Here is a 19,487-nt window from a genome sequence, read left to right as displayed (position 1 = left end):
ACCCCAGTCAATTCACATGTCGAATGAACAATCAATCATTCAAGACAAGGGCCTCCTCGTAGGAAGAGAACGGAGAAAATGGGGAGGAAGAAAAGGTGAATCCTCGGTCCCGCCTAAAGCGCATATGACGCCGATCGTGACGATCCTCGTCAATTGAGCTACTTGTTCTTCTGTAGTGCCTAGTATCGACAGTAATATCAAGATGGAGAGGAAGATAAAACTGTCTAGTATGTGAATCATCAATTGCATTGTACAATTGGTTTGAATGAGGTCGTCTTATATTTGACAGTTGTTGGAATGGACAGGGTCATGTGACCTCGGCTGAGTTGCCCTCTTTCACTCGACGACTTGTGGCTATTCTTGTATCCAAGTATGATATGGATAGACTTGAGACAGAACAGTATAATCTAGAATTGAGTATATATATATAAATATATACATCTCAGCACTCAACAACAACACTACACTGTAATTCACTATCAATCAGGACTCCGTAGACAGTCGGCCAGAAGGATCGGATCACGAAGCCTCGGCTGAAGAATCACCCGCTGATAAGATAAGACCATCTCATCTCATCACACTCCAAGAAAATACCCCGTTCGTTATCTATCTTTTGGTTCATTTTTATTTCTATACTGGCATTACTATTATTATCATGATTATTGTTGAATACAATTATTAGGAAAATAAAGAACGGAAAAAAAATGATCCCTCTCTACCCCCCCGACCAAGTCCCCCGCATCAAAAATGCCAAACGTCTCACAAAAACACGCACCAAGCAGCTTGTACGCGCTGCAGACAGACCCCACGATGACCCGCCACCGCCACCAGGTCTGGGTGAGTGTTGTGGTAGTTCGTGCGACCCGTGCGTGACTGATCTATGGCGGGAGGAGTTGGCCGTTTGGAGGGAGAGGTGGGGGGAGGGGGCTGTGGAGGGGAAGAAGAAGGAGAAAAATGATGGAAAGAATGGGAATGGAGAGACGAAAGATGATGGAGGGGAAGCTGAAAAGCAAGGGGAGGAAGAGGAGAAGAGGTATAAGGTGCCGGGGAGTTTTGACTGGTGGTATTTTCTTCCATTCCCTGTTGGTTGGCTACTTGCTAACTTACATAGATCAATGAGTGAGTGTATGATAGTAGTCTTGGCTGAAACAATCTTGGTGGTGTATACATATAGACGAAGTGGGATACGGTTTATGACCATCTAAAAACACATACATAATCAGCTCCCCACCTCGCTCCCACTCGGCGCACTCGCTTCATACTCCAACACCAACTTGATCTCCTTCCCAGGCCGCAGCGTCACCACGAACCGCACCTCGCCATTCTTCCCCAACGACACGCCCCCACTCCCCGACGACGACTCCATCTCTACCGTCGTCTTATCCCCCTCCTTCTCCAGCCCCGACGGCTTCACTACCCGTACCTTGAGCCTCTCGTCCTCACTAACCGGCACCTGCTCCAGCAGAGTAACCTCCACAGCCGTGGGCTTCGCATTCTTCAGCACACAGACACGCGTAAACAGCGCCATCTCATCCTTCGCAAAGAACACCGACGAGGCACCCAGCCGCTTGACCTTCGGCGGGGAGTACCGCACCACAACGTCGGGGTCAATGCCCATCGACACGCCAAAGTACTCTCCCGGCGTGGTAGGCGGGACGCTGGACGTTCCGATAAAGGTCGCATCGACAGCCATACCGACGGGGCCGCGCAGCAGCGTCACGGCGCTGGTGTTTTGGATGCGCGCGCGCAGGAACGCCGCCGCGCGGTGCTTGGGCACGACGAGGTGCGAGAGCTGCACGTTCTTGAGCTCTAGGTCGGCGAGGACGTGGCGGCGGGGTATGGTGCTTGGTGCGAGCGTGCGTCGGCCGGGAAGGTCGTATGTTGTTGTTAGGCCGAAGTCGTTCTTGATGCTGTCTTGGTGATCTAGGGTGGTGGGGTTGTCGTCGTCTAGGGTGTTCGGTTCTGTGATGGATTGTGCGGTTGGAGATGGTACCGTGTTTGCTGGGGGAGCTGCAGCCCCGGCAGTAGATGGGGGAGGAGCTGCGAAAGGAGCTGGAGAACCGGAGGCTCCGCTGCTCATTCCAAACAAGCTTCCCCCGGTTGGTCCTGTCGGGGCTGTCTGGGGGGCGCCCGAAAATAACCCCCCAGACACCTGTTGCTGGGCCATTTGCTGGGCTTTTTGCCGGGCCTGTTGCTGGGCCTGTTGCTGGGCCTGTCGCTGGGAAAGTTGCTGGGACTGGCTGGCAAGCATCTGCTGCTGCCCATGTCGGGCCATGCTGAACAAGGGTGGGGCTGGGTTTCCCGGTTTGACAACAAACGGGTCCTCTGCCGAGCTGCGCAGCATACGGTCCCACGAGGGGTGTTTTTGGTTGTTGCTCGCATCACCGGCTGCCTCCTGCAACTTGACCTGCCAGGGAACCAGCGCGGGGAGAGGCTCATCGGGTCTGGAGAATGCCGCCTGCGAAGTGGACAGCGTGACGTGGGCATCCTTCCACGTCTCAGCAGTGGCGTTGACAAACTCCGCGCGGTACGTCAGTCGGGCAGTCGATTTCGGCGTGTCGATACTCAGCTCGTACCGCGGCGACCACTTCGCCAGGTCGACCACATAGCTCAGCTGCAGCGATATCTCCATATCTTTATCAGCCTTGTCTGTAGCAGTCGTCGATGTCGTCGTCGTCGACGAGGCACGCGATCTCAACGGCACAACATGCCGATCAAGCGAGACAACAACCTTTCGCACCTGAGACGTCCAAAACGCGCGTTTCTTCTGCGCTTCAAACGCCCTCTGCTTTGCCCTCTGCGCCCTCAAACTCTCCTTCTTCGCCCGTCGCTTCTTCTTCTCCTTCGCAGCGCTCTTCCTCGCCTTCAACATCCGCTTCCGGATCTTTTCCCTCTTCCCCCTCAAGCGCATCAGCTCCCTCTCCGCCCTCCCCTCCGCCGCCTCCCCTTCGCAATGCTTCTCCACCTGCAACAGCGACTGCTCCTCATACAGCGCCAGAAAGCGCCCCACCTGCTCCGACGCCGCAGTCTCCGGCGCCAGCCGCTTCCCATACTCATCCAGCATATTCATAACAGAGGGGCCAACGCGCTTGAGGGCCCGGGCCCGGGCCAGACTAGCCTCCAGACGCACGATATCCTCGTCTAGCTTTCTCGACGTCTCGCTCTCCTCCTCATTGTTGTCGCTGTCAGAATCATCCGACGATATCGATGAGGAGCTATCACTATCTGATAAGTCAGGGGACTCATCTGTGCGCGGTACCACGCCCGTCTGGATATCGGTTATCGTGGCGGGGCCGGAGCCCTGGATGCGGATGGAGTTTGTGTCGACTCGGGGGTCGAGGCCGATGATTGTAAGGTCTGTTTGGTTGGGCTTTTCTTTGGTTAGTATATTTCGTTCTTCCTTCAATGGGGTAGAAAAAGAATAGAGTAGATATGGACACGGATATGCATGCTTATGTCCAGGGAGAAAAAAAGGAAATATAAACAAGCACGCTACATATGACAGTAACAATAATAGAGTATTTATTAATTAAAGACAAGTAAAAGAAAAATGAGAAATACCTTAATGCAAGCATGAATATCACGCGAAACCGTCGCGCGGAGAGGCGTCAACGTCACGGATTTAGTGGGGAGATCGGCGAGGAGGATTTGGTCGGACATTTCTTTTTCTTTCTTTCTTTCTTTCTTTCTCCTCTTTTTTTTGATATGTATATATTTATGGATAAATTGAAACTTTGTAAGAAATAATAAGGTAGTGATTGAATGTAGAATAAACAGATAAAGGAGTCAATGACAGCACAGTACAAAATAGAAGAGGGGCAGGATACTTAGTATAGTACAATAAGTCGTATAAGTGAAGGCCCAACTAACAATAATTTATAAACAAAACAACTCTTTCAGTAGGAAAAAGAAGACAGACTTTCACAAATTGCAAGGAAGAATGAAGAAAGAGAGAGGGAGGGCTGTTTAAATACTTTCCATCTAGCAGCTACTAGGCAAGTAGCTGCGAGACAGCCTTGTGTCTGCCTAGCAGTAAGATCATAAGTGGGTCACGAGGCTCTCTTTTCTGTGTATTTATTTATGCAGTAGCTACCCCTTCTATGGAAGTTGATAATCATCGTTAATGGTTGGATTGATCTTTTAATTGAAGATAGTCAACTAGAATGCTTGGACTCTCTCTAGATATAGACAATTTTATTTAATGCTAATCTATTAAGACAGATTGCTCAATAACCCTCATATTATTATGCCATTGTACAGTGGGTAAAATAAAGAGTGAATCGACAAGATAAAATACAATAGAATACACCGAATACTTCCTCCTTAAAAGTACATCCACCTCCATCATTACATCCCCTCAGTCAAATAGTACACAGTCGATAGTATACATTCCCAGCTTGGAACTTAGTTCTTCTCGATCTTGGCCTCGGCCTCGGCCTCAACCTTCTGGTGCTGGGGCTCGCGCACATTGCCATTGTAGTAGGTGTGCTTCTCAGAGTGGTAGGAGTTGGAGCGGTCGTGCTCGGGGACGACGGGGCGGACGACGGTGTGCTCCTTGCCGTCGTTGGTGATGTTGGTGACGGGGGCGGCGACGTTGCTGGACTCGTTGATGTTGGTCGACTCGTTGGTGTTGACGGGGGAGTTGTTGACGGGGCCGTCAGTGCTGCGCTTGTGGTTGTTGATGTTGGCGACGGGCATGGCGATGTTGTTGGTCGAGCTGCTGGTGTACTGGCTGTTGGAGGACGAGGGCATGTTGTTGGTCGGGCCCTGGCTGGGGTAGCCGTAGCCGCCGTAGCCGTAGTCAGGGGAGCCGTAGGGCTGCTGCTGCTGGGGCTGGGGCTGGGGCTGCTGGGGCTGGGGCTGAGGCTGGCCCTGGGGTTGACCCTGGACGGGGTATCCACCGTTGCGCTTGTGGTTGTTGAAGCTGGCCACGGGCTGGGCGATGTTGTTGGCCAAGTGGGAGTTGGTTTGGGCGTTATCGGAGGTGGGCATGTTGTTAGTGGGCTGGTCACGCTTGTGGTTGTTGGCGTTGGTCACCGGCATGGCGATGTTGTTCTCCTGGTTGGTGTTGGTCTGGGCGTTGTTGGAGGTGGGCATGTTGTTAGTGGGCTGGTCGTAGCCCTGGCCATAGCCGCCATATCCCTGAGGGTAACCAAAGCCGCGCTTGTGGTTGTTGAGGTTGGCAACGGGCATGGCGATGTTGTTGGCCGAGTTGCTGTTTGTCTGGGCGTTGTTTGAGGTGGGCGAGTTGTTGATAGGCCCGTCCTGGCCCTGAGGGAAACCGTAGCCACGCTTGTGGTTGTTGGAGTTGAACACCGGTTGGGCGATGTTGTTGGCCAAGTGGGAGTTTGTCTGGGCATTGTTGCTGGTGGGCAGGTTGTTGAGGAGGCCGCCCTGGCCCTCAGGGGCGCCGTAGCCGCGCTTGTGGTTGTTAAAGTTGGCAACGGGCATGGCGATGTTGTTGGCCGAGTTGCTGTTTGTCTGAGCGTTGTCAGAGGTGGGCATGTTGTTGGTGGGCTGGCCGTAACCCTCGCCTTGGGGGAAGCCGAAGCCGCGCTTGTGGTTGTCCGCGTTGAACACCGGCTGGGCGATGTTGTTGCTCGAAGCGCTGTTCATTTGAGAGTTATCGGAGGTGGGCATGTTGTTGGTGGGCTCGCCGTAGCCACGCTTGTGGTTGTTGAAGTTAGCGACGGGCATGGCAATGTTGTTCTCTTGGCCGGTGTTCGTCTGGGCGTTGTTGTTAGTGGGCATGTTGTTGCTGGGCAGGCCCTGTCCCTGAGGAACACCAAAGCCACGGCGGTGGTTGTTGAAGCCGGCCACCGGCTGGGCGATGTTGTTGGACGAGTGGGAATTGATCTGGGCGTTATCGTTGGTGGGCATGTTGTTATTGGGCTGGTTTTGCAACATCGGGGCCGCGGGGACCAGGCCAGCGGCAGTCAGAGCGGCGATGAGAGCGGCGGTCTTCATATTGAAGATAAGGGGAAGTTTCCAAGGAGGAAGATTGACAGGCTGGAGACTGGTGGATGAGGTCAAGAGGATTGAAGACTGATTGAGCTGATGAAGAGAAGGATAGGGGAGGATTCGAGGGGCTTTTTATACCTTGGTCGAGATTATCTCGAGGGACATCCAGTCTCGCGTAGCTTGGGACGATCGCTCCATGATTCCCAAGTCTACTACGGAGTAACTTCGTATTGATGGTCGATATCAGATAGTCTGCAAGGGGAGTGGAGGACTCGCATGACGGCTGAGGTTCGCTCGTCGTTAGTAGTTGACCTCATCTGATATCACAGAATCCAGCCTCAGCTGGCAAGACGCAAGACCTCGCTATAGGGTATGTGGTATGTCAGTAGCCCTGTCAGGTCAGAGGATCTCAAGTCAGGGGAGGGTTGATCGTTACGCAAGGTACGAACCACTATAATGGCCGAGTTCACGTCTGGGTGGTCTGGATGGGGGTGAAATGTCGATACTTACCGAGAAGGGTAGACGATACCTACCGAGAAAGGCAGATGAGACATGTCAACCCGAATGCTCGGTACCATTATTGTGAGATCTGCAGATGATCAGATATCACCTGCGCGGAGGAAATATCTCGATGGGATATCAGACCATCTACCCTGGTCGGTAGTGGTATACGGGGTACTCCGTGGAGGTAGTCATTTATCTCAGCTAGCCACAGCCTTGACCTGACGAGGTGGTGCTGGATGTTTCTCTTGTACGGAGTACGGAATACATAGTAGAAGATGCAGGGTATTGATGGAATGATGACTCCCAATGCGGTCAGTTCGATCGATCGATCATGTGTATTGCTCCTTACTTCCCGCTTCCAGAGTCCCAGTCGAGCTGGTGCCGTCTCCTGGAAGTCGTGTTCGTGGCCCGATTCAAACAATGATATCTCCGGAATGATGCGGTCTAACTTCCTTCCAGACAGTCAGCGGTCCTTCGTCAGTCAATTCATCAGCCAGTAATCTACCCTGCGGTTCTACCCAGCATTGACTCGAAACCGATACCGACCACTTGGTGAGCAGTAGCACTAACTGTTCAGTCGCCAACAAGGGACTCTGATTGCGGATATATACCGCTCGTTTCCGGTCCATGATTATGGAATAGTGAGGTATGCAATTGGCCAACATATCAGCTGGTGTGCAGAGTCTTCCCACGCAGAGTATTTTTCGAGTCTTCATGTTGTTGCAACTATTTGCAACTTCTTCATAGTCCTCAGAATCATCAAATTCATCGATAGTTTGACTGTTTCCATCAGTTCCTACAGTATACACAAGCTCAATAGTATCGTGACACACCCATTGCAGGGTAATATAAGATCACCGGGTCGAGGTGTTGCTGTGGGAGATTATTTGTACAGGCTTGGAAGTCATGGCTGTTAGCTGATGCTGTCGATGGATAATTGGTTACTTGAGCGGATAGACGGTGATATGAATGTAAAATAGATGAAAATGGAATCAATCAACATAAGGTAGATGGATTTGAGATGGATAAATGATGATTGAGACGATGTGAGGATGTGAGGCTGACGAGGCTCAATCTGTAGACTCTTGGTCAGGTGATACCACCACCTTAGACTGATGGCAGCGAGTTCTCATACACAGTAAATAATAGGTGATTATTCGAAGCGTTTAATTGAGATTATTTCATTCAAACGTATTTGCTATTAACCAGTATTCCGACCGTATAATATAGGATGCTGTCTACTTTGTACCAATGTCTGTGTTTGGGCAACATATATATATCTACTCCGTACACACCCACATATATATACCCATGTATATACCCCAGGAAAGCACGATATAAGCATTATAGGCTTTAACCTTATGGAGTATTCCAAACAACATACGATCAAACACCAAATCAACCATCTAAAAGTATGCCACTAACAAACAATATATAGAGTAAACCCATCAGTCCCAAGTGACGCGACAAAACCCGACCGCAAAAGCCGCAAAAACCGACGCAAGTACGAAGACCGATCCACAACATTCAATCCAGAAACTTTGATTGGAAGGGAAAAGAAGGAATCAAAGAAGACTACACATATGTACAGATAAAGTGAATGACTAAATAAGAAGAATGGAATGATGTTGCATTCCAGGCGACGAAACGTGGTATGAGGTCATGACATTCTTCGTATATATTCCTTCCCCCCCGGTGCTTCCCTACCACTTCTGTGCATCACATCATATTACATTTATTCAAATTAATTATAATATCTTACACAAGTATTATATATATATATATATAATGACGGTCTATCCCCCAGCCTTCCACATCGCCCAAGCGGTGGGCCTGACGGGCGCCGCCTGGCTCTCCGGTACCTTCCTCCTCCTCCTCCTCCTTCTCATACTATAAGCAACTAACTAATAAAATAGGAAACATAAGCACATACAGCGCCTCCAGCGTGCCCGCCGTGCTCGAATCGACCCGCTCAGGCACCGTGACACCCACATCAGCAGCGCAGATCTGGCGGGCAATGTATGAGCGCGGCAAGGCGCAGAACCCGCCGATCGCGGCAGTGACGGCAGTGGCGCTGGGGTATCTGTCGTGGGCGGTGCGGGCGGGCAGTCGGTTGGCGCCGTTAGTGCGCGGCGGGGCGGGGATGCTGTACGGGGCGGCGGCGGTGTTGACGGTGGGGATTGTGCCCTGGACGATGGTGGGGATGTCAGTTACGAACGGGAAGTTGTTGGAGTTGGCTGATGGGAAGGGGAAGGGAAAGGAGAGAGAGGTGGAGGGGTTGTTGGAGAGGTGGATGGGGTTGAACGCGGTGCGGGCTGCGTTGCCTTTGTTAGGGGGGGTGGTCGGGTTCTGGGCATCGTTGCCTTGATTGATATTGACCTCGGTTTTATCTTTGAATTAAGCCGTTCTTTGTATCCCAGGAGAAAATGGTGTTGTGGAAATGAGCGTTACCTCGGATCGGCTGGATCGGCGATGGAATGCCAAGCACCGGTGCTTTTCAGTCAGAAATCAGGAATACGAATAGTCAGATTAAGCCAAGTGGGAAAGACGTAAATATATATAGCAACGCTAAGTGGACTACTCCGTAAGTGCACTGAGCGTAAGGCTGCGTTCATCCACTACCTTATATATCACTCGCACGTTCCTTATTCTCCGTCCATTCAATCGATCTATCATACAATCCATGCACGAATATCAACCGACACCATGAGCGTCAGCGACACTGAAAGTATCCGAGGGTATTGATTCCCCTATCTCTATACCTTAATATCAACATACTAATATAATATCAAGAACCCAATTCCAAACCACCCAAACCTTCCCCCTCGCCCACCCTCCTCCCCCCAAATCCCAGACCACCCACCGTCTGCGACTCACCCCGCGAAGACTCCTGCAAATGCAGCAACTATCCACCCGATCCACCGCCATCAACACCCCCGCCCTCATCCCTGTCCTCGACCTCTTCCGCCCCGCCCGTCTCTCCAAACCCATCCTCCCCACCGGTCGCAAAGTCCGCGGTCAAGATCTCTACCTGGCACAGAATGAGGGGTTCTCGGGTCTCTCCTATTCATCCGGTAGTAACAGCCCCGCGAAACGAAAGGCGGCAGGACGGTCGAAATTGAGTCGTTCGCTGTCGCGCTCGTTGACCACGAAATCAACTAGTGGAAAGAACAAGGACAAGAACAAGAAAAAAGTCACAGAACCAACGGATGGAACCGAAACGGCTATCGCTCGACCAGGCCCAGAAGTCATAGTCAGCGTACTCCACCGCGGGCCGAACCAGTCCCAGACCCAGAAAAAGAACAAGAACAAGAAGGACACGAGCAAATCCCCCAAACAGTCCCCCGCGGAAGAAAAGGAGAACGAAAAAGAGAAAGAAAAAGAAGAAATCAGCTTCCCTTTAGACGGCACAACCTGGACCGCGTCGCGCTCCCCAGACGGCTCCAAATACCGCTTCGAGATGCGGCCCACCTCAGAACACCACCACACGTCTATCGCGCTGGAGTGGGAGAGACGACTCCCGAAGAATGCCTCCTCGGCTGGATCGAGTCCCGCTGGTTCCACTACCGGTGGGAACCCAACGGCGAATGCGACTGACGGGAACAATAAAAGTCGATTTGTCCTATGCCTCGCCGAATCAGGCATGCGCAAGCCGTGGCTGGCGACCTTAACAGCGAAAGGCGTGCGCATCGGGTCCTGGGATCGCGCGCAGCGGGAGAGGCTGTGTGGATGTGTTGGGTGGAGGGAGGAGGAGGCTGATGCGGGGTTTTACACGCTTGTTTTGACGCTGGGGGTGTGGGTGGGTGTCGCGGAGGGGTGGGTTTCGTATTAACTTCATTTTATCTATTTTATTCATTGATTCTCGAACATACGATAATTTGTATTCTATCATTTTCTGATATATCTAATTGGAGGAAAGGAAGAAAGAAGATATCAAATACCAGCGTGGATCCCCTTCTCCACTGCCGCGATCTGCAGTCCCAGCAACAGCGAGTAATACCGACACAGCGCCAGATTCCCACCCATGAACCAGAATCCAGGGTGTCCGCTCCGCTGCCACATCGTGCGCACCTCGCCCTCGGCGTTAAACCCCCACACGCTGTCAACTCGATCCGCGACCTCATCGCCGAACATCTCCCGCGCCTGCGTGCGCATGTTCTGGTACCCCGTCGCGAGGACGATCTCGTCCGCCCGCAGCTCGCTCCCATCCGCCAGCCGCAGTCCGTTAGGCAGAATCTCCGCGATCTCCTGCCCCTGTCGCACGGCGATCTTCCCCTCTGCAATGAGCCGGCTCGCCCCGACATCAATGTAGTACCCACCGCCGCGCTGGAGGTACTTCATCAGGAGGCCCGAGTCATCCGGGCCGCGGTCGACGCGGAACCCGGCGCGTGCCAAGCCGTCCAGCACAGCCGCGTCGTTCTGCACCGTCGCGGCCGCGATCTTCGCCTGCTGCGCTTTGAACATCTCCGACGGAATGCTCCACAGGTAACAGTCTGCTTCGTCGGTAGGCGGCGCACTCCCGTCGTACAGGCCCTTCAGCGAAATGTTCGTGATGGACGACGAGGTCACCACGCAGGTGGAACTGCGCTGCACCATCGTCACCGTCCAGCCTTTCTCCGTGTAGTCCTGCGCGATGTCGTGCGCCGAGTTGCACGATCCGACCACCACCGCGTGCCGGCCTGTGCCGTTCGCATCGGCGCCGGGAAAGTCCGAGCTGTGGCAGATGCGGCCACCCTGGAAAGTGTCCATGCCTTTGATGGAGGGAAGGTTCTTCTTGCCTGAGTGGCCGGTGGCCTGGATGACGTGGCGGGGGTGGAGCGTGCGCGTTTCAACGCTGCCGTCTGGGCGATGGCGCTGCAGGGTGAGCGTCCAGGTGCGGGTTGCGTCGTCGTAGGACGAGGACTTGAGCTCCGTGCGCGTCCACACGTTCAGCTCGAGTAGCTTGGCGTAGCATTCGAAGAACTCGGCGAGTTTGTCCTTGGGCGTGAAGATGGGCCAGTTTGGCGGGAACGGCACGTACGGCATGTGGTCGAACCAGACTGGGTCGTGGAGGACCAGCTGGTGGTAGCGCCTGCGCCAGTTGTCGCCGATGGCGTCCTCTCGGTCGACGATTAAAGTGTCCACGTCGAGCATTTTCAGTCTGGCGGCGGCTGTTAGGCCGGATTGGCCGGCTCCTGTGTAGTGTTAGTGACTCTTTGCTGACTGAGATACATAGGAAGAAGGAACCAACCGATGATGACGACAGCCGGCTCCTTGTTTTCGAAGTTGATGTCGGCTGTGCGCCGGTCCTGCCAGTTCTTGCGGCCCGTCTGCTCGCCGTGCTGCACGCCGACTGGTCGTCGGTCGTTGATTTTCGCCTCTGCGCCAGTGAGCTCCCGGAGCGACGTGAAGCAGGTGAAGATCTTCCACCCATCCGTCTCAGCGAGCCGGACAACGCCCCAGCCGGAGCCAACGGCAGTGGTGACAGACACGAAAAACTCAATCCCGGTGACGTCCCCAAAGGCATCAATGGGCCCGACATGGGGCGCCCGAAACGGCGACGAGTGGTCTAGTTCGAGCTTGATCGGACTGGGATGGTCCGCCAGGAACTTGGCGACGTTCTCGCTTCCTTTGACGGTGCGGAAGTCCCACGAGAGACAGAGATGGTCTCGCCAGAAACCATCGTCGAGGAAGAGACTGGAGATGCTGTTGTAGTCCTTCTGGGAGAGGGCCGTGTTCAGCTTGTCGATGATCTCCGTGGCTACCTGCTCGGCGTTGACGGAGGTGGATGTGCTGGAGGGGGGGAATTTCCCCACGGGGATGTTGACGGAGCCAGGCTCAACGCGGTTTCTGGATTCTGTAGCCATGTTACTGTGTAGAAGTGAGGAATTGTGAAGAAAGTGGGAGGGAAGGGAGTAAATGAGGAGTGGACAACAAGTGGATATGGGATGCGGGGTAAGGATCAACCAGTTCCCCAGCTGCGTGCGTGACGTGTTCTGCGGCTGCTGACAGCCCTGACAAGCTGCATCTTTTCATTCTATATGCATCTGTTCAACAGAATTATTAACTTCTTGAATTATGTGCTTGTTTTCTTCCAGGATCCTTTAGTCAAGGGGATATCCAATGGGTGCCCCTAATGCGGGGTATCTCGAAGCTAACTCGGATCTGCCCGAAGACCAGGGTTTCTGAGCAGGGATACTAGGAAGATACCCCGTACTCCGTATTCCTTATCATTGTGACATCTGGCTGATGATAGAATTGACGAGTATGTTGGCTGTATAGGATTGGTGTTGTCAGACTATTGGCATGATATAATAGAGAGTCGCTAATAAGCAAAATAAAGATGCAAGAAAATATAGAAGCATCATTGGTCTAGTGGTAGAATTCATCGTTGCCATCGATGAGGCCCGTGTTCGATTCACGGATGATGCACTATTCTTATCTTTTTTTTATTTTCTTTTTGACACATCCCGAACCCTTCCATGCACTTGGATTTCTTCAATCGATCCAGTCATTTTATTAATGATTGTTTAATCATGTTCTTGTCAGCAGTTACATGTCCTCTATATCTTCTTCCTGTAAACCGTCCTATTCCAATCTCCCCTCCCCTTCCCCACACACTCCCTCAGCAAAGTGTCATGAAATCTTTATAGTCAAGTGGTAGTTTCGTTCTTTTTTTGCACCAAGGATTACTTGCCAAGACTCATGGTACTTTGTGTTTTCAAATGGATACACGAGAAGAGGACATAAGAGTGACTGGTTTGGGATTGTAGAAGATAGTTTAGATATGGTAGCTTGACACATATTGTTCCTTACATAGACACATTTGAACAAAATCTCACCTGGTATCGGGGACCATGCACACTAGATACTTCACATTAGTTAAATGAATAACTACCTAACGAGATAGATAGTTAATTGACTCAGTCCTGTGTGCATTCCAATCCCTGCCTATGATCTTCTAGTATTTTCATGCCATACCAACTTCAGCCATATCCGTGTGGTCCAACCGCGCGACCAATCATAATCATCAACCACGAACCCACCCTTACCTCTATCAACGAACATGCACAATAGTGCGCCCCCCATCCCAGGTGATCCTCCTGCGCACACGCATTCTGAACGTCCCATGCTTTGTATCCGCGAGTGCAAGACCCTCGTCAAGCAGATACGCCGACGGCGCGAAGACGAGCGCCTCGCCCGTGCGCAGACTGGCAATATGGTAAAGACCATCGTCTGGGCCGGCGTCGCGGTTGCCATTCACGACTGGGACATGCTGCTGGATTGTCTTCCACCATTCTGGGCTGGAGAAGCGGTGGATGATAGTGATGGAGCAGAGGTCGATCAGACGTGGTGAGATGGTGGGTTCCTGGGTGGAGATGATGGTGCGGACGCCGAGGTGGCGCTGTTGGCGGATTATGTTGAGGAAAGTTTCTGTGAGTTCTTTCGCTGCGGGTGAGTCGGTCATGTACTGTCTATTGTGAGTGATGGTTCAATTGGGGAGGAGTATGAGGGGAGGGTACTTTGTGAGCTTCGTCTGCGACGATCATTTTTCCTCGGGAGGGGTGCGCGTGCAGGAACAAGTCGATTGCCACGCGGAATAGGATGCACGTGGTCGACTGGTCCATGAAAGGACATGATAGATCGAGAATGGTGACTCCCCCGTCTACGAAGTAATCGCCCGTATTCTCGCCTGTCAAGTTTAGGTATGAGTCTAGTAGGTCCAGCCGCTGCTCGAGGAATGGAGTCTGGGCGCGGTCTAGACGCAGAGTTCCGAGGCGGAGCCGGAAGTCGAAGTAATTGAACGAGCCACCGCTCTCGACTGCCATCTCGCGAAGGATGCGCGTCACCTGTGCCATGTACAGGGGCGTCGAGTCGCTCTTTCCCATGGACATGAGGGACAGCATCATGCTAATGTTCAGATGACGCGGTTGCAGTCGAAAGGGACGAACCTGCACATTCGGTATCTGCTCGTACATCTTGGCGAGGTTGTGGTAGTTTGAAGGCGGAACGAGCACACTGACGGGGACGGACTTCTGGGCGGCGTACTCTGGGAGCACCGACGACAGGAATGCGGCCTCGCTGGGTTGGGAGCTGACATTGGAACTGTATTCATTGTAGTGCAGAACCAGGGTGGACAATGGCTTCTTGAGCGAGCCCAGCGCTGGCATGGGAATGGAACAGTTTTCTGGCCTCGTCAATAATGGTTCATACATGCTGAGGGTTGATGCCTACCAATCATGCAGGACGTCGTGTGCGACTTTCCACTTCCTTGCAGACCGCAGATAAACGCAGAAAAAGGGACGTTGGTATTGAGCATGACTCGTGGGTCGTACGCAGTCGACTGTCCTAACTGGGAATGGCCGAGCAGGGCAAATTGCGATGGCAGGGTATGACCCAGTCTCTCTGCAGCTGGGGATAGCAGAACCGCGTTTTCTACGGTGTCTGGAAGCTGACCGCCAATGCTGGCCCAGTCATCTTTCCCGTCGAGATTCAGGAGGTGCAACTGATCATCTAGCGAAGGCATGGCCGTGGATGACTGGGACTCTCCATCCTCCTTGTCTTGGTTGGCGCCTAGGTACTCCTTGAAATCTGGATCTGTCAGACCTATCTTGGGACAATGCCGAAGGGCGGGAGATACCTTGAAGAATGGCATTGTCCGACCGTTCTTTCGCAAGCTGCTCTTCAAGCACCGCGATATCAGGCGGAAGCATCTGAAATGGAAGACGGGCTTCTTTTGCCGGACGAGCTTTTTTTGCCGATCGAGATTTTTTTGCTGGGGCCTGCGCAGATAGAGCCTGCTCCGTAGGTATAGCCTGCTCCGTAGGTAGAGCAGGCTGTGCAGGTAGAGCCTGCGTAGGTTGAACATGCGTAGCTAGAACAGGCTGTGTAGGCTGTGTAGGCTGGGCTTGAGGCTTCAACATGGGTTAGCATTGAACATCATTACAAAGTCTATATATCCTCACCTGAACCTGCGTATCTTGATCGTTCGCCTCAATCTTTTTGAGCTTCTTTTCTCTCCGCGCTTCCAAAATCGCCGCATAGCTGATTCTTAGACATGTTCGAGATGTAACAAGGGGTGCAACTTACTCGTCTATGATAGTGGTGATAAAATCACCCTGATCAACATTTTTTTCCAAGAATTTGGCATGGATTTGTTCTTTATCGACATAATTCTGCCCATTGTACATGTCTCGAACAACCGAGCGGATATTGTTCCTGAGCTGTCGCAGGGGATCGACCGGCTTCTTCCCGGCCTGGGGCCGGGGGGAATTCCCATCCTGGGCCTGTTTTTGCTGCGACTTTTTCTTCGACATTTTGACCACAGACTGATGTGTGGGAGGAGAGATTCTAATGTCAAGGTTGTCGTTGTGGAAAACGAGGCAATATAGCAGTCGGTGATGAGGTGGATTTCCTATCTGGGAATACCCGCATCTGTGGGTCCGCGGGGGATCACGTGTGTCGTGTAGAATCCTTCACCGTATAGATCACATTTTCCATTTACAGTTGAGACAGTCAAGTGAATAGATTGATCTGAAATACTCTGCATAGATGGGGTGATTAGACCTGCTTATTCTCTTGTCATGAACTTTCCACTATGCTGTCTTTGTCAAGTTCCAGATATTTTCCGGCTATAGCAATATGGACTGACTGATATGTCCAACGGAGCTTTTGGGATGGTGCGTCCTACTTTCCCTATGCTGAAGCTGCAATCAACAGAAGTGTTTAAGTTCTCGTCCCATCATGCAAGGCGGGAGTTGTCTTCAAAGTACCTAAAATCCTATATACATACTGAGTATTCCCTCATGAATGGTTCAACCATATAGGACAACATGTTTATCAGTATAAAGCCCACAGTAGCACCACGAGGAAAGCCAGAATTCCATCCACTAGTCCACTAGTCATTACTGTACAGCTGACTCATCTGAATAGGCATCATAAAAATCGGGCCGATACCGACAGAGTTTTGCGGGGTGGGTCCGACCGACATCGGCGTCAGGAGGAGGCGAAACCCAAACCGGACCCATCCCGGACCTCTGATTCGCTGGATTCGCGTTTCGTTGAATGGAACGACGACACAAATGGGGTTCAGCAGCAGTTCAGCTATGGCCACTGTGACAGATGTGTCTCCGCAGGGGTAATTGGAAAAGTCTTTTCCTTTTCTCACCTTTCCGCGTGTCTTGTTGTCGATTCCATATAGATATTCGAAGCTGCGGTTGATACGATGACGGCAGATATCACATTCAAAGATGTTGGGCGCGAGGAGTCTGCTCCGAGGCTGGACTTGGAGGCGTGGGAACCGGATATGATGGAGAAACAGGATCTTCCTCCTACTGCATATGACCCGTTCGGGTCGGAGGAGACAGCGGAGGTACATTATAAGACGCTAAGCTGGTGGTATGTTTGACACAGATGGAGATGCGTGGGCTTGACTGACAGTGATATAGGCAAAGCGGAATGCGTATGGCATTGGCCCCTGATTCTACCAAAAATATGGACTAACATGAACAAGTGATGATTGCTGAAACAGTGTCCCTGGGTGTCTTGTCCATCCCAGCAACCCTGGCATCTATAGGCCTCGTCCCGTATGTTGATCGATCCTGATCCTCCCGTTCTAGTGTCCACCGCTAACGCCACCAGTGGCATCATCCTGATCGTCGGCCTAGGGATCATCTCCACCTACTCCGGCTACGTTATCGGCCAGTTCAGGCAGCGCTACCCGTCGATTCACAGCATGGCCGATGCCGCAGATGTCATGCTCGGGCCGTGGGGTCGCGAGATCTTCGGGGTGGCCCAGCTGATCTTTTTCCTCTTTGCGACAGCCAGCCACATCCTCACCTTTACCGTCATGATGAACACCCTCACGAACCATGGCACCTGTTCCCTGGTATTTGGCGTTGTGGGCTTGATCCTGTCCTTCCTGTGTTCCCTTCCCCGAACCATGAAGAATGTCTCCACCTTCGCTGTCGTTTGTACGTCCCCCGTTGCCTCCACCAATAATGTTCACTCATACTGACCCTCGCCCAGCCTTCCTAAGTATCTTCGTGTCCGTCGTCATCACAATGGTCGGCGTGGGCGTCGAGCACCCCGGCGACGGCCAAATGGAAATCACCAAAGCAACGAGCTTTGTCAACGCCTTCACAGCAGTGACCAACATCGTCTTCGCCTACTGCGGTCACGCCGCCTTCTTCGGCTTCATCGCCGAGATGAAAGACCCCCGCGACTTCCCCAAGTCCCTGGCCATGCTACAGGGGTTTGAAATCGTCTTCTATACGATCGCCGCGGCCGTCATCTACCGGTATGCCGGACAGGGTGTGGCGTCGCCGGCGCTGGGCTCTACGGGACCTATCCTGCAGAAGGTCGCTTATGGAATCGCCATTCCTACTGTATGTCTCAGAGACTTCCTCGGGGTCATGAAGAACAGTACTGACAGACACAGATCGTCATAGCCGGTGTGATCAACGGCCACGTGGCTATCAAAAACGTCTACGTGCGCCTCTTCCGCGGCACAGACCTGATGCACCAGCGGAGTTTGCGCGCGACAGGATCGTGGATCGCGCTGGCGCTGACGTTCTGGATTATCTCGTGGATCATCGCAGAAGCGATTCCCGTATTCAACAATCTGCTGAGTTTGATCGTTCGTCTTCCTTGCTCCTTCTGACTATAGCGAATTCCGCTAACTGACCAACTTTCGTTAATAGAGCGCACTCTTTGCGAGCTGGTTCTCGTGTAAGTCACTCACTATACCCCCTCCCAATCTGATCATGAAACTTACAAAGCACAGTCGGTCTCAGTGGTATCTTCGGTCTCTACATGACCTGGGGGCAACTTTTTACTTCCCCGAAGAGGATTCTCCTCACTATCGCCAATGTCCTGCTCATTGGGATCGGCACGACTATAGTACGTTCCTTCCTTCCTTCCTCTTCCTTTCCCTTTTCTTCTCCAGTTGGAAATGAAAGAATAAGAAAAACACATTACTAACAACGATAACACAGTGCGTCTGCGGTCTCTGGGTATCAGGCGTTGCAATTCACAACGACGCCTCAAAGAGCAGTTTCTCCTGCGCGAATAACGCCTAATCTTTGCTTGCAGCGTTCGCTTGTATCATAGAATAATAGACTACATATATCCCCTTGTTGATTATATCATTTCCTCCTTCATCTTGATCTACTTCCTCGCCCGATCCTTCTACAAGTAACTACCCAAGTAGGCAAACAAGAGCACTAGATCTAATCAGATAACCTTAACCAACCCACGGGTGGACGCGTCGTCTGGTTCAAAAGAGTATTGGTCCAACATTCAGAAGTGGATTCTCGCGATCGATCCGACATCTTGCATGTTTGTGGAATTCTATTGGCTGCGGTTATGAAGGAGGAGGCTGTACTGTCTTGCTTGTGTTACGTTGGGGTGTCTGGACTGGGCTGGACTGGGCTGGGTGACTGTATTTCTTGGTGATGATATGCTTAAGATCGGGCAATTGTACATACCTATCTGTTTAGTGAGGGTCGACGGCTTGAGCCGGTGGAGGGCTGTTAGTATGACGACTAGTAGTTGGTTAATCCGGTAGGGCTTTGTTGGTTATTTCTAGGGTTTACGGTTGCATATCTATGAGCTATGTTGTATTCAGGCATATACAAGTATGTGTAAAAAAGCTACAGTCCAGACAGTCCAAACTGCATCTCTGCATCTGTTCAAATTTTTCTATCATGATTACACATCCGGGTTCGAACTTATTTGTAAATCTTCGTCAAGAGACACCACGAGAAAGGCTGTAGGCTCACCTAGATGCTGCGTATTACATGACACATAATGACAATCCTAGCATAACAGGCATGCTAAATGGATATATTACCAAAACGATTAACTTCCTCCCACGAGGTAAGTATATAAAAAACCATTTGACTCGACGAAAGGCCGTGGACCGCTACCAAGTGGGTGGGTTCATAATGTACAGCATCTTTCTCCAAGGATGAGCGACCCAATGTTGACTGTCTGTCAGCTGAGGATACTTCGTGCGAGATGTGCCTGATCCAGAGACTATA

At 51.9% G+C, this 19,487-nt stretch overlaps 8 protein-coding genes and 1 non-coding gene across 9 annotated transcripts; 4 read left to right on the top strand and 5 right to left on the bottom strand.

Moving 5' to 3' along the window:
- Positions 1 to 1,219: 1,219 nt before the first annotated feature.
- BDW47DRAFT_124202 (uncharacterized protein) lies at positions 1,220 to 3,660 on the bottom strand (the record flags this gene model as incomplete). The annotated part of the gene is made up of 2 exons (XM_024816207.1): positions 1,220 to 3,370; positions 3,562 to 3,660. 2 exons carry the CDS (start codon positions 3,658 to 3,660, stop codon positions 1,220 to 1,222), a joined length of 2,250 nt encoding a protein of 749 aa, XP_024673890.1.
- Positions 3,661 to 4,243: 583 nt separating this feature from the next.
- BDW47DRAFT_9019 (uncharacterized protein) lies at positions 4,244 to 6,321 on the bottom strand. The gene is made up of 2 exons (XM_024820174.1): positions 6,100 to 6,321; positions 4,244 to 6,016 (listed from the first exon to the last, which is right to left on the bottom strand). Exon 2 carries the CDS (start codon positions 5,965 to 5,967, stop codon positions 4,405 to 4,407), a length of 1,563 nt encoding a protein of 520 aa, XP_024673889.1. The 5' UTR covers positions 5,968 to 6,016; positions 6,100 to 6,321; the 3' UTR covers positions 4,244 to 4,404.
- On the bottom strand, positions 6,320 to 7,293 carry BDW47DRAFT_9053 (uncharacterized protein). The gene is made up of 3 exons (XM_024820185.1): positions 7,036 to 7,293; positions 6,411 to 6,917; positions 6,320 to 6,352 (listed from the first exon to the last, which is right to left on the bottom strand). Exons 1-2 carry the CDS (start codon positions 7,179 to 7,181, stop codon positions 6,539 to 6,541), a joined length of 525 nt encoding a protein of 174 aa, XP_024673888.1. The 5' UTR covers positions 7,182 to 7,293; the 3' UTR covers positions 6,320 to 6,352; positions 6,411 to 6,538.
- A 960-nt stretch (positions 7,294 to 8,253) lies between these two features.
- Positions 8,254 to 8,833, top strand: BDW47DRAFT_124200 (DUF1772 domain-containing protein; the record flags this gene model as incomplete). The annotated part of the gene is made up of 2 exons (XM_024816206.1): positions 8,254 to 8,323; positions 8,382 to 8,833. The coding sequence occupies 2 exons, from the start codon at positions 8,254 to 8,256 to the stop codon at positions 8,831 to 8,833; spliced, it is 522 nt and encodes a 173-aa protein (XP_024673887.1).
- A 338-nt stretch (positions 8,834 to 9,171) lies between these two features.
- On the top strand, positions 9,172 to 10,297 carry BDW47DRAFT_124199 (uncharacterized protein; the record flags this gene model as incomplete). Its single annotated transcript, XM_024816205.1, has 2 exons — positions 9,172 to 9,203; positions 9,259 to 10,297. 2 exons carry the CDS (start codon positions 9,172 to 9,174, stop codon positions 10,295 to 10,297), a joined length of 1,071 nt encoding a protein of 356 aa, XP_024673886.1.
- A 101-nt stretch (positions 10,298 to 10,398) lies between these two features.
- On the bottom strand, positions 10,399 to 12,311 carry BDW47DRAFT_116352 (flavin-containing monooxygenase; the record flags this gene model as incomplete). Its single annotated transcript, XM_024814916.1, has 2 exons — positions 10,399 to 11,639; positions 11,696 to 12,311. 2 exons carry the CDS (start codon positions 12,309 to 12,311, stop codon positions 10,399 to 10,401), a joined length of 1,857 nt encoding a protein of 618 aa, XP_024673885.1.
- A 494-nt stretch (positions 12,312 to 12,805) lies between these two features.
- Positions 12,806 to 12,876, top strand: BDW47DRAFT_t54. The gene has a single exon. It is a non-coding gene; the product is annotated as a tRNA-Gly (tRNA).
- Positions 12,877 to 13,501: 625 nt separating this feature from the next.
- Positions 13,502 to 14,971, bottom strand: BDW47DRAFT_116351 (uncharacterized protein; the record flags this gene model as incomplete). The annotated part of the gene is made up of 3 exons (XM_024814915.1): positions 13,502 to 13,915; positions 13,968 to 14,632; positions 14,680 to 14,971. The coding sequence occupies 3 exons, from the start codon at positions 14,969 to 14,971 to the stop codon at positions 13,502 to 13,504; spliced, it is 1,371 nt and encodes a 456-aa protein (XP_024673884.1).
- Positions 14,972 to 16,397: 1,426 nt separating this feature from the next.
- Positions 16,398 to 18,591, top strand: BDW47DRAFT_102604 (transmembrane amino acid transporter protein-domain-containing protein). Its single transcript, XM_024811899.1, has 9 exons — positions 16,398 to 16,842; positions 16,893 to 16,906; positions 16,958 to 17,030; positions 17,086 to 17,417; positions 17,473 to 17,831; positions 17,885 to 18,082; positions 18,147 to 18,174; positions 18,230 to 18,345; positions 18,441 to 18,591. The coding sequence occupies exons 1-9, from the start codon at positions 16,670 to 16,672 to the stop codon at positions 18,522 to 18,524; spliced, it is 1,377 nt and encodes a 458-aa protein (XP_024673883.1). The 5' UTR covers positions 16,398 to 16,669; the 3' UTR covers positions 18,525 to 18,591.
- Positions 18,592 to 19,487: the final 896 nt, after the last annotated feature.

Source organism: Aspergillus candidus (genome assembly GCF_002847045.1).
Source record: "Aspergillus candidus strain CBS 102.13 unplaced genomic scaffold BDW47scaffold_11, whole genome shotgun sequence".
Lineage (NCBI taxonomy): Eukaryota > Fungi > Ascomycota > Eurotiomycetes > Eurotiales > Aspergillaceae > Aspergillus > Aspergillus candidus.
The sequence above is the reverse complement of the archived record's forward strand: the minus strand, read 5'-3'. Positions and strand labels throughout refer to the sequence as shown.